A 12,040-nucleotide genomic window follows, 5' to 3' on the forward strand; every position below is an offset into this window, starting at 1 on the left:
CCCTCCCGCCCCCCCCCCCCCCCCCCCCCCCCCCCCCTCCGCGGCCGCCGATCGGCTGCGCGGCCATAAATGGGCTGCGGGTGCGCGGCCGCCCCCCCCGCCCCCCCCCGGCGGCACCGAGGGTGTCACCCCCGCCCCCCCCCGCGAGGATTGTCACCCCCCCCCCCCCAGGACATGTCACACACACACCCGTAGCCCAATACCCCCCCCCGCAACCCCCATGTCCGTCCCCCCCCCGTGCCCCAACTCCCCCCGTAGTGGATTCTCCAGTGGCTCGTATTGGGGTTGGGCATCCCCAAAACCTGAGCTGCTCCCCCCACACACACCCCGGGAGGGGGGTAATTGACACCCCCCACCCTGTGCACCCCCCCTCGTACCCCAACACCCCCCCCCAACACCCATGTCCCCCCCCCAGTGCCCCAACTCCCTCTGTAGTGGAGTCTCCAGTGGCTCGTATTGGGGTTGGGCACCCCCAAAACCTGAGCTGTTCCCCACACACCCCGGGGGGGCGGTAACTGACACCCCCCACCCTGGGCACCTCCCCCCCATACTCCAATACCCCCCCCAACCCCTATGCCTCCCCCTCCCAGTGCCCCAACTCCCCCCGTAGTGGAGTCTCCAGTGGCTCGTATTGGGGTTGGGCACCCCCAAAACCTGAGCTGCTCCCCCCACACACCCCGGGAGGGGGGTAATTGACACCCCACACCCCGGACACCCCCCCCCCTAACCCCCATGCCCCCCCCCGTGCCCCCGCTCCCCCCGTGGTGGAGTCTCCAGTGGCTCGTATTGGGGTTGGGCACCCCCAAAACCTGAGCTGCTCCCCCCACACACACCCCGGGGGGGGTGGGGGGGGTGGTAATTGACATCCTCCATCCTGGGCACCCCCCCCCGTACCCCAATACCCCCCCAACACCCATGTCCCCCCCAGTGCCCCTGCTCCCCCTGTAGTGGATTCTCCAGTGGCTTGTATTGGGGTTGGGCACCCCCAAAACCTGAGCTGTTCCCCACACACCCCGGGGGGGGGCTGTAACTGACACCCCCCACCCTGGGCACCTCCTCCCCATACTCCAATACCCCCCCCAACCCCTATGCCCCCCCCCCCCCCCAGTGCCCCCGCTCCCCCCGTAGTGGAGTCTCCAGTGGCTCGTATTGGGGTTGGGCACCCCAAAACCTGAGCTGTTCCCCCCACACACCCCGTGAGGGGGGTAATTGACACCCCACACTCCGGACAATCCCCCCGTACCCCTATAACCCCCCCCCCAGTGCCTCAGCTCCCCCGTAGTGGAGTCTCCAGTGGCTCGTATTGGGGTTGGGCACCCCCAAAACCTGAGCTGTTCCCCCACACACACCCCGGGGGGGGGCAGTAACTGACACCCCCCACCCTGGGCACCCCCCCTCGTACCCCAACACCCCCCCCAACACCCATGTCTCCCCCCAGTGCCCCTGCTCCCCCTGTAGTGGATTCTCCAGTGGCTCGTATTGGGGTTGGGCACCCCCAAAACCTGAGCTGCTCCCCTCCGCGGTAGGGGGTGGGGTAACTGTCCCCCCCCACCCATGGGTGCTAACCCCCCCCCCCTCCACCCATGGGTCGTCCCCCCTCCCCCCCAGCGGAACCGGTGGTCACGCGGGTACAGGAACTGCAGCTGCAGCGAAGCGACTTCGAGATCTTGAAGGTGATCGGCCGCGGGGCCTTCAGCGAGGTGAGGGGGGACACGGGGTGGGGGGGACGCGGCGGGTGACACGGCGGGTGACACGGCGGGTGACACGGCGGGTGACGCCGCAGGTGGCCGTGGTGCGGATGAGGGAGTCGGGGCAGATCTATGCCATGAAGATCATGAACAAGTGGGACATGCTGCGGCGCGGAGAGGTGAGGGGGGGTGACATGGGGGGGACACACATGGGGGACATGGGGACAATCGGGGGGGACATGGGGGACGTGGGGGTGGGGGGATATGGGGGGGGGAAGGGGGACATGGCTATAGGGGGGATGTGGGGACAGGGAAGGAGGGAGGGGGACGGGGGGGGGTCTTGGGGACACAGAGGAGACATGGGGGGACACGGGGGGGGGACACATGGGGACACCCAGGGGGGACATGGGGACACAGAGGGGACATGGGGGGACACGGGGGGGGGACACATGGGGACACCCGGGGGGACATGGGGACACCCGGGGGGGACATGGGGGACGTGGATGTGGGGGATATGGGGGGGGAAAGGGGGACATGGCTATAGGGGGGACATGGGGACAGGGAGGGAGGGAGGGGGACGGGGGGGGTCTTGGGGACACAGAGGGGACATGGGGGGACATGGGGGGACACACATGGGGACACCCGGGGGGGACATGGGGGACGTGGGTGTGGGGGATATGGGGGGGGGGAAAGGGGGACATGGCTATAGGGGGGATGTGGGGACAGGGAGGGAGGGAGGGGGACGGGGGGGGGTCTTGGGGACGCAGAGGGGACATGGGGTGACACGGGGGGGGGACACATGGGGGGACACCCAGGGGGGACATGGGGACACCCGGGGGGGACATGGGGGACGTTGGTGTGGGGGATATGGGGGGGGAAAGGGGGACATGGCTATAGGGGGGATTTGGGGACAGGGAGGGAGGGAGGGGGACATGGGGGGGTCTTGGGGACGCAGAGGGGACATGGGGGGACACGGGGGGGGACACATGGGGGGACACCCAGGGGGGACATGGGGACACCCGGGGGGGACATGGGGGACGTTGATGTGGGGGATATGGGGGGGGAAAGGGGGACATGGCTATAGGGGGGACGTGGGGACAGGGAGGGAGGGAGGGGGACGGGGGGGTCTTGGGGACGCAGAGGGGACATGGGGGGACACGGGGGGGGACACACATGGGGACACCCAGGGGGGACATGGGGGACGTGGGTGTGGGGGATATGGGGGGGGGGGAAAGGGGGACATGGCTATAGGGGGGACGTGGGGACAGGGAGGGAGGGAGGGGGACATGGGGGGGTCTTGGGGACACAGAGGGGACATGGGGTGATGGGGACAGGGGTGGCACTGGGGGGTGGCGGTGGGTGACACGGGGACCATAGGGACCTGCCCCCAATGCCTGGGGCTGAGATTTGGGGGGAGGGGGGGGGGGGGGTGTCACTCTGGGAAGGGGGGGGGGGGGGGTGTCCGTCCGTCCCGTCCCCCCCCTGATGCCACCCGTGTCCCCGTGTCCCCCAGGTGTCCTGTTTCCGGGAGGAGCGGGAGGTGTTGGCGCGGGGGGACCAGCGCTGGATCACCCGCCTCCACTTCGCCTTCCAGGACCCCCAGTGCCTGGTGAGGGGACACTGCCACCCCCCCCCCCATGGGGACACCCCCCCACCATGGGGACATCACCCTCCTGGGGACATCACCCTCCTGCCACCCCCACCCCCGGGGACAGCCCACGGCACCGCTGGGGGTCCCCAGGGAGCTCCATGTCCCCCCCTGTTCCCATCCCATGTCCCCCTGTCCCCATCCCATGTCCCCATCCCATGTTCCCCTGTCCCCATCCCATGTCCCCCTGTCCCATCCCATGTCCTCCTGTCCCCATCCCATGTCCCCCCGTCCCCATCCTATGTCCCCATCCCATGTCCCCCTGTCCCCATCCCATGTCCCCCTGTCCCATCCCATGTCCCCCCATCCCCATCCCATGTCCCCCTGTTCCCATCCCATGTCCCCCCGTCCCCATCCCATGTCCCCATCCCATGTCCCCCTGTCCCATCCCATGTCCCCCTGTCTCCATCCCATGTCCCCATCCCATGTCCCCCTGTCCCATCCCATGTCCTCCTGTCCCCATCCCATGTCCCCCTGTCCCCATCCCATGTCCTCCTGTCCCCATCCCATGTCCCCCCGTCCCCATCCTATGTTCCCATCCCATGTCCCCCATCCCATGTCCCCCTGTTCCCATCCCATGTCCCCCCATCCCCATTCCATGTCCCCATCCCATGTCCCCCTGTCCCATCCCATGTCCCCCTGTCTCCATCCCATGTCCCCATCCCATGTCCCCCTGTCCCCATCCCATGTCCCCCTGTCTCCATCCCATGTCCCCATCCCATGTCCCCCTGTCCCATCCCATGTCCCCCTGTCCCCATCCCATGTCCCCCTGTCCCATCCCGTGTCCCCCTGTCCCCATCCCATGTCTTGCTGTCCCCAAGCAATGCCCATGTCCCCCTGTCCCCACCATGTCCCCACACAATGCCAGGACCCCTTGTCCCCGTGCCATGTCCCCGTCCCTGTGCCCGTGTCCCCATGCCACGCTGTCACCTGTGTCCCCGTGCAATGCCTTTGTCCCCATCCCCATGTCAGGCTGTCCCCGTGCCGGTGTCCCCATGCCCCTCTCATGTCCCCATGCCACTGCTGTGTCCCCATCCCCATGTCCCCATGCCACTGCTGTGTCCCCATCCCCATGTCCCCATGCCATACCCATGTCCCCATGCCACCCTCATGTCCCCATCCCCGTGTCCCCATGCCATCCCCATGTCCCCATCCCCATGTCGCCATGCCACCCTCATGTCCCCAGGCCAATGCTCTGTCCCCATCCCCATGTCCCCATGTCCCTCTCATGTCCCCATGCCACCCTCATGTCCCCATGCCATCCCCTGTCCCCATCCCCATGTCCCCATGCCATACCCATGTCCCCATGCCACCCTCATGTCCCCATCCCCGTGTCCCCATGCCATCCCCATGTCCCCATGCCATCCCCGTGTCCCCATCCCCGTGTCCCCATGCCATCCCCATGTCCCCATCCCCATGTCCCCATCCCCATGTCCCCATCCCTGTGTCCCCATGCCACCCTCATGTCCCCATCCCTGTGTCCCCATGCAACCCTCATGTCCCCATCCCCATGTCCCCATGCCATCCCCGTGTCCCCATCCCCATGTCCCCATGCCACCCTCATGTCCCCATGCTACTGCTGTGTCCCCATCCCCATGTCCCCATGTCCCTCTCATGTCCCACGCCATCCCCTGTCCCCATCCCTGTGTCCCCATGCCATCCCCATGTCCCCATCCTCATGTCCCCATGCCATCCCCATGTCCCCATGCCACTGCTGTGTCCCCACCCTCATGTCCCCATGCCACTGCTGTGTCCCCATCCCCATGTCCCCATGCCATCCCCATGTCCCCATCCCCATGTCCCCATGCCATCCCCATGTCCCCCTGCCATCCCCATGTCCCCATCCCCGTGTCCCCATCCCTGTGTCCCCATGCCACCCTCATGTCCCCATCCCCATGTCCCCATGCCATCCCCCTGTCCCCATCCCTGTGTCCCCATGCCACCCTCATGTCCCCATGCTACTGCTGTGTCCCCATCCCCATGTCCCCATGCCCCTCTCATGTCCCCATTCCATCCCCTGTCCCCATCCCCATGTCCCCATGCCATACCCATGTCCCCATGCCATACCCATGTCCCCATGCCACCCTCATGTCCCCATCCCCGTGTCCCCATGCCATCCCCATGTCCCCATGCCATCCCCATGTCCCCATCCCCATGTCCCCATGCCCCTCTCATGTCCCCATGCCATCCCCTGTCCCCATCCCCATGTCCCCATGCCATACCCATGTCCCCATGCCACCCTCATGTCCCCATCCCCGTGTCCCCATGCCATCCCCATGTCCCCATGCCATCCCCGTGTCCCCATCCCCGTGTCCCCATGCCATCCCCATGTCCCCATGCCACTGCTGTGTCCCCATCCCTGTGTCCCCATCCCCATGTCCCCCTGCCATCCCCATGTCCCCATCCCCATGTCCCCATCCCTGTGTCCCCATGCCACCCTCATGTCCCCATCCCCATGTCCCCATGCCATCCCCATGTCCCCATCCCCATGTCCCCATGCCCCTCTCATGTCCCCATGCCATCCCCTGTCCCCATCCCCATGTCCCCATGCCATACCCATGTCCCCATGCCACCCTCATGTCCCCATCCCCGTGTCCCCATGCCATCCCCATGTCCCCATGCCATCCCCGTGTCCCCATCCCCGTGTCCCCATGCCATCCCCATGTCCCCATGCCACTGCTGTGTCCCCATCACTGTGTCCCCATCCCCATGTCCCCATCCCCGTGTCCCCATGCCATCCCCATGTCCCCCTGCCATCCCCATGTCCCCATCCCCATGTCCCCATCCCTGTGTCCCCATGCCACCCTCATGTCCCCATCCCCATGTCCCCATGCCATCCCCTGTCCCCATCCCCATGTCCCCATGCCACCCTCATGTCCCCATGCTACTGCTGTGTCCCCATCCCCATGTCCCCATGCCCCTCTCATGTCCCCATGCCATCCCCTGTCCCCATCCCCATGTCCCCATACCACCCTCCTGTCCCCATGCCACTGCTGTGTCCCCATCCCCATGTCCCCATGCCATCCCCATGTCCCCATCCCCGCCTCCCTCATGCCGCCCCCGTGTCCCCACGCCCGTAGCCCTGTGCCGTGCCTGTGTCCCCATGTCCCCCCATGTGTGTGTGTCCCCCCCCCGCAGTACCTGGTCATGGAGTACTACGTGGGGGGGGACCTCCTGACCCTCCTCAGCAAATTTGGGGACCGGCTGCCCCTCGCCATGGCCCGCTTCTACCTGGCCGAACTGGTGATGGCCATCGACTCCGTCCACCGCCTGGGCTACGTCCACCGGTGGGTCGGGGACAGGCGGCGGGGGGGCCACGGGGACATGGCGTGGGGCTGGGGACACATGGGGGGACACGGGGACACGGCACGGGGCTGGGGACATGCCGGGAGGGGCGCATGGGACATGGCGTGGGGCTGGGGACAGACGGGGGGGGCACACAGGGACACATGGGGACACGGCACGGGGTTGGGGACACACGGGGGGGACACAGCACGGGGCTGGGGACACATGGGGGGACACGGGGACACATGGCACAGGACTGGGGACACATGGGGGACACATGGGGGGACACGGGGACACATGGCACGGGGTCAGGGACATGCAGGGGGGGACACACGGGGACATGGCACAGGGCTGGGGACACATGGGGGGACACGGGGACACATGGCACAGGGCTGGGGACACATTGGGGACACATGGCACGGGGTCAGGGACACGCAGGGGGGACACACGGGGACATGGCACGGGCCTGGGGACATGCAGGGGGGACACGGGGGACACACGGGGACACATGGCACAGGGCTGGGGACACATTGGGGACACATGGCACAGGGTCAAGGACGTGGCGAGGACGCATGGGGACGTGGCATTGGGCTGGGGACACATGGGGGGACACAGGGACACGTCATGGGGTTGGGGACATGCAGGGGGGACACATGGGGACATGGCACGGGGCTGGGGACACATTGGGGACACATGGCATGGGGTCAGGGACACGCAGGGGGGACACACGGGGACACAGTATGGGGTTGGGGACACATGGGGGGACATGGGGACACATGGTATGGGGTTGGGGACACATGGGACATGCAGGGGGGACACGGCACGGGGCAGGGGACACACGGAGGGGACACGAGGGGACACGGCACAGGGGTGGGGGGAGATGAGGGTATGGGGACATGGTGGGGACTGGGGGCCACCGGAGGGGGGTGGGGGGGGCAGAGGGGACATGAGGACATGGGGTGGGGGACACGGGGAGGGGGGGTGGCATAGTGCAGGGAACGCGCGGTGACAAAGGCCACCCGTGTCCCGTAGGGACATCAAACCCGACAACATCCTCCTGGATCGGTGGGGCCACGTCCGTCTCGGGGACTTCGGCTCCTGCCTCAGGCTGGGGCCCGATGGCACCGTGAGTGGGGACGGGGACACGGGGACAGGGGGACAGGGGGACAGGGGGACAGAGGGACAGAGGGACGCAGGGACAGGGGGACACGGGGGTGACCTGGAGCTCAGCCCCGCTACGAGCACCTGGAGAATCCCCCACAGCTGTCCCCACGGCCGCCCTCCCCATGGCCCCTAGCCCTGTGTCCCCTGTCCCCGTGTCCCCATGGCCCCGTGTCTCCACGTGTCCCCCCCCCATCCCCATGTCCCCACGTCCCCCCGTCCTCACGTCCCCTACTGCTGTGTCCCCCTGTCCCCATGTCCCCATGTCCCCCTGTCCCCGTGTAACACCCCCTGTCCCCATGTCCCCTCTTCCAATGTCCCCCTGTCCCCGTGTGACACCCCCTGTCCCCATGTCCCCTCTTCCAATGTCCCCCTGTCCCCATGTCCCCTCTTCCAACATCCCCCTGTCCCCTGTGTGACATTCCCTGTCCCCATGTCCCCTGTTCCAATGTCCCCCGTCCCTATGTGACACCCCCTGTCCCCGTGTCCCCCTGTCCCCCTGTCCCCATGTCCCTCTTCCAATGTCCCCCTGTCCCCTGTGTGACATCCCCTGTCGTCCCCATGTCCCCTCTTCCAATGTCCCCCGTCCCTATGTGACACCCCCTGTCCCGTGTCCCCCTGTCCCCCTGTCCCCATGTCCCCTCTTCCAATGTCCCCCTGTCCCCCATGTGACATCCCCATGTCCCCCTGTCCCCATGTCCCCCTGTCCCCATGTCCCCTCTTCCAATGTCCCCCTGTCCCCATGTGACACCCCGTGTCCCCATGTCCCCATGTCCCCCTGTCCCCACGTCCCCATGTCCCCTCTTCCAATGTCCCCCTGTCCCCATGTGACACCCCCTGTCCCCCTGTCCCCCTGCCCCCATGTCCCCTGTTCCAATGTCCTCCTGTCCCCATGTGACACCTGTCCCCATGTCCCCCTGTCCCCCAGTCCCCCTGTCCCCATGTCCCCTCTTCCAATGTCCCCCTGTCCCCATGTGACACCCCGTGTCCCCCTGTCCCCCTGTCCCCCTGTCCCCATGTGCCCTCTTCCAATGTCCCCCTGTCCCCATGTGACATCCCCATCCCCCTGTCCCCATGTCCCCTCTTCCAATGTCCCCCTCTCCCCCATGTGACACCCCCTGTCCCCTGTTCCAATGTCCCCCTGTGACAACCCCTGTCCCCATGTCCCCATGTCCCCTCTTCCAATGTCCCCATGTCCCCTGTGACAACCCCTGTCCCCGTGTCCCCATGTCCCCTCTTCCAATGTCCCCCTGTCCCCATGTGACACCCCCATCCCCATGTCCCCTGTTCCAGTGTCCCCCTGTGACAACCCCTGTCCCCATGTCCTCATGTCCCCCTGTCCCCATGTGACACCCTGTCCCCGTGTCCCCCATTCCAACACCCCCCGTGTCCCCCCGTGTCCCCCCCCCCCAGGTGCGCTCCTCGGTGGCCGTGGGGACCCCCGACTATTTGTCCCCCGAGATCCTGCTGGCGGTGGAGGACCCCGGCCGCTCCTACGGCCCCGAGTGTGACTGGTGGGCACTGGGAGTACTGGCCTACGAGATGTTCTTCGGCCACACGCCCTTCTTCGCCGAGTCCGTCCTGGAGACCTACGCCAAGATCCTCCACTTCCAGGTGCGCCGGGGGGCACTGGGGGGCACTGGGAGGGTGCTGGGAGGGTGCTGGGAGGCACTGGGGGGCACTGGGAGGGCGCTGGGAGGCACTGGGAAGCACTGGGAAGGCACTAGGAGGCACTGGGAGGCATTGGGAGGCACTGGGAGGCATTGGGAGGCACTGGGGGGCACTGGAAAGCACTGGGAAGGCACTGGGAGGAACTGGGAGGCACTGGGAGGGTGCTGGGAGTGAGCTAGGAGGCACTGGGGGACACTGGGAGGGCGCTGGGAGGCACTGGGAGGGTGCTGGGAGGGCGCGGGGAGGCACTGGGAAGGCACTTGGAGGCACTGGGAAGGCACTGGGAGGCACTGGGGGACAATGGGGGGCACTGGGAGGGCGGTGGGAGGGCGTTGGGGGTCACTGGGAGGCATTGGGAGGGCGCTGGGAGGCACAGGCGAGCACTGGGAGGGCGCTGGGAGGCACTGGGAGGCACTGGGGGGCACAGGGAAGCACTGGGAAGGCACTGGGAGGAACTGGGAGGCACTGGGGGATACTGGGAGGCACTGGGGGACAATGGGGGGCACTGGGATGGCACTGGAGGCACTGGGGGGCACTGGGAAGGCACTGGGTGGGCGCTGGGAGGCACTGGGGGGCACTGGGTGGGCACTGGGAGGGAGGTGGGAGGCACTGGGAGGGTGTTGCAGGGCACTGCAAAGGCACTGGGAGGGTTCTTTGAGGGCACTGGGAGGGTGCTGGGAGGCACTGGGGGGCGCTGGGAGGCACTGAGAGGCACTGGGAGGCTACTGGGAGGCACTGGGAGGGCACTGGGAGGCACTGGTGTTACTGGAAGGTTTCTGGGAGCACTGAGGGGGGTTACTGGGAGGCTACTGGGTGGCACTGGGCGGGGTTACTGGGCGGCACTGGTGTTACTGGGAGGCACTGGGGGGGTTACTGGGATGCACTGGGAGGGGTTACTGGGAGGCTACTGGGGGACACTGGGGGGTTCCTGGGCGGCACTGGTGTTACTGGGAGACACTGGTTGTTACTGGGAGGCACTGGGAAGCTACTGGGTGGGACTGGGGGGGGGGGTACTGGGGGGTTACTGGGAGTCACTGGTGTCACTGGGAGGCACTGGTTGTTACTGGGTGGCACTGGGGGGGGTTACTGGGAGGCACTGGGAGGCTACTGGGTGGCACTGGGAGGTTAGTGGGAATCACTGGTGTTACTGGGCGGCACTGGGGGGGGTTACCGGGGGGTCACTGGGAGGCACTGGTGTCACTGGGATCCCCCCCCCCCCCCCCAGGACCACCTCCACCTCCCGGAGGACCCGGACCCGCCCCGAGAGGGCGGAGCCTACGGCGGAGGGGGCGTGTCCCGGCCGGAGGGGGCGTGCCCTCGGGTGCCGGCGGCGGCGCGCGGGTTGGTGCGGGGGCTGCTGTGCGCGCGGGAGGGGCGGCTGGGGCGGGGCGGGGCGCGCGACTTCCGGCGGCTGCCGCTCTTCGCCGGACTGCGCTGGGCCGCCCTCCGCCGCTCCGCCCCCCCCTTCGCCCCCGCCGCCGCCGGCGCCGCCGACACCTCCAACTTCGACGTGCTCGACGACTGCCTCAGCCAGCCGGTGCGGGGGGGTGGGGGTGGGGACACGCCCCTGACCACGCCCACACACCCCCGGGATACGCCCACACCCCGGGGACCACGCCCACCCGGGACCACGCCCACCCGGGACCCCCCTCGCCCCCACGGGATCCCAACTCGGGACACCCACCCCGGAACCACGCCCCACCCATGGGACCACGCCCACCCCCGAGGTCACGCCCACCTGGGACACACCCACCCCCGATGCCACACCCATTGGGACCACACCCACCCCCGGGACCCCCACCCATGAGACCACACCCCCACGGGACCCCCACCCGTGGGATCCCATCCTCGGAAACCCCCCTGGAACCACACCCCACCCATGGGACCACGCCCACCCGCTGGGACACGCCCAGCCCCTGGACGACACGCCCACCCCTGGGACCACGCCCACCCGGGACCCCCACCCGTGGGATCCCATTCCGGGGGACACACACCCCCCCCCTGGAACCATACCCCATCCATGGGACCACGCCCACTCCCGGGGACACGCCCCCGGGGCCACACCCAACCCAGACCACACCCCCTTCGGCACCGCCCCCGGGACCCTTCCGCCCCCCCCAGTGCTCCCCCCCATCACTTGAACCCCCTCCAGGACCACCCCCCCCCCCCCGATGAGACCCCATCCCGGGGAACCTCTTGCCCCCCCCCGGTGCCCCCCAAATCTAATACCCCCCCCCTCTATTTACCCCCCCTCCGCCACCCCCATTTACCCCCCCCTCCAGGAGCCACCGGGGGGGCCGTGGGACCCCCCCGAGCTGGGGCTGCACCTCCCCTTCGTGGGGTACTCCTACGCCCGCCGAGACCCCCAGTGAGCACTGGTGGGGGGGGGCTGGGCCGGGGGGGACCCTGGGGGCGGGGGGGGGGTCAAGGGATGGGGGGGGGGGGACAAGAAGAGGGGGGAACTGGGGGTGATGGGGTAACTGGGGAGATGGGGGGGCAGGAGGTGATGGGGGGGTTGTATTGGGGGGGGCAAGGGGGGGGGAACTGGGGTTGATGGAACTGAGGAGATGGGGGGTGTGGGGGGGGC

At 68.1% G+C, this 12,040-nt stretch overlaps 1 protein-coding gene across 1 annotated transcript; it reads left to right on the forward strand.

The window, feature by feature from the left end:
* Positions 1-1,613: 1,613 nt before the first annotated feature.
* LOC309685418 (myotonin-protein kinase-like) lies at positions 1,614-11,825 on the forward strand (the record flags this gene model as incomplete). The annotated part of the gene is made up of 8 exons (XM_082501184.1): positions 1,614-1,700; positions 1,784-1,867; positions 3,202-3,297; positions 6,475-6,623; positions 7,654-7,747; positions 9,196-9,396; positions 10,679-10,990; positions 11,736-11,825. Exons 2-8 carry the CDS (start codon positions 1,799-1,801, stop codon positions 11,823-11,825), a joined length of 1,011 nt encoding a protein of 336 aa, XP_082357310.1. The 5' UTR covers positions 1,614-1,700; positions 1,784-1,798.
* Positions 11,826-12,040: the final 215 nt, after the last annotated feature.

The sequence above is a fragment of the Vanellus vanellus genome (assembly GCF_965231255.1).
Source record: "Vanellus vanellus genome assembly, contig: HAP1_SCAFFOLD_2268, whole genome shotgun sequence".
Classification (NCBI taxonomy): Eukaryota; Metazoa; Chordata; class Aves; order Charadriiformes; family Charadriidae; genus Vanellus; species Vanellus vanellus.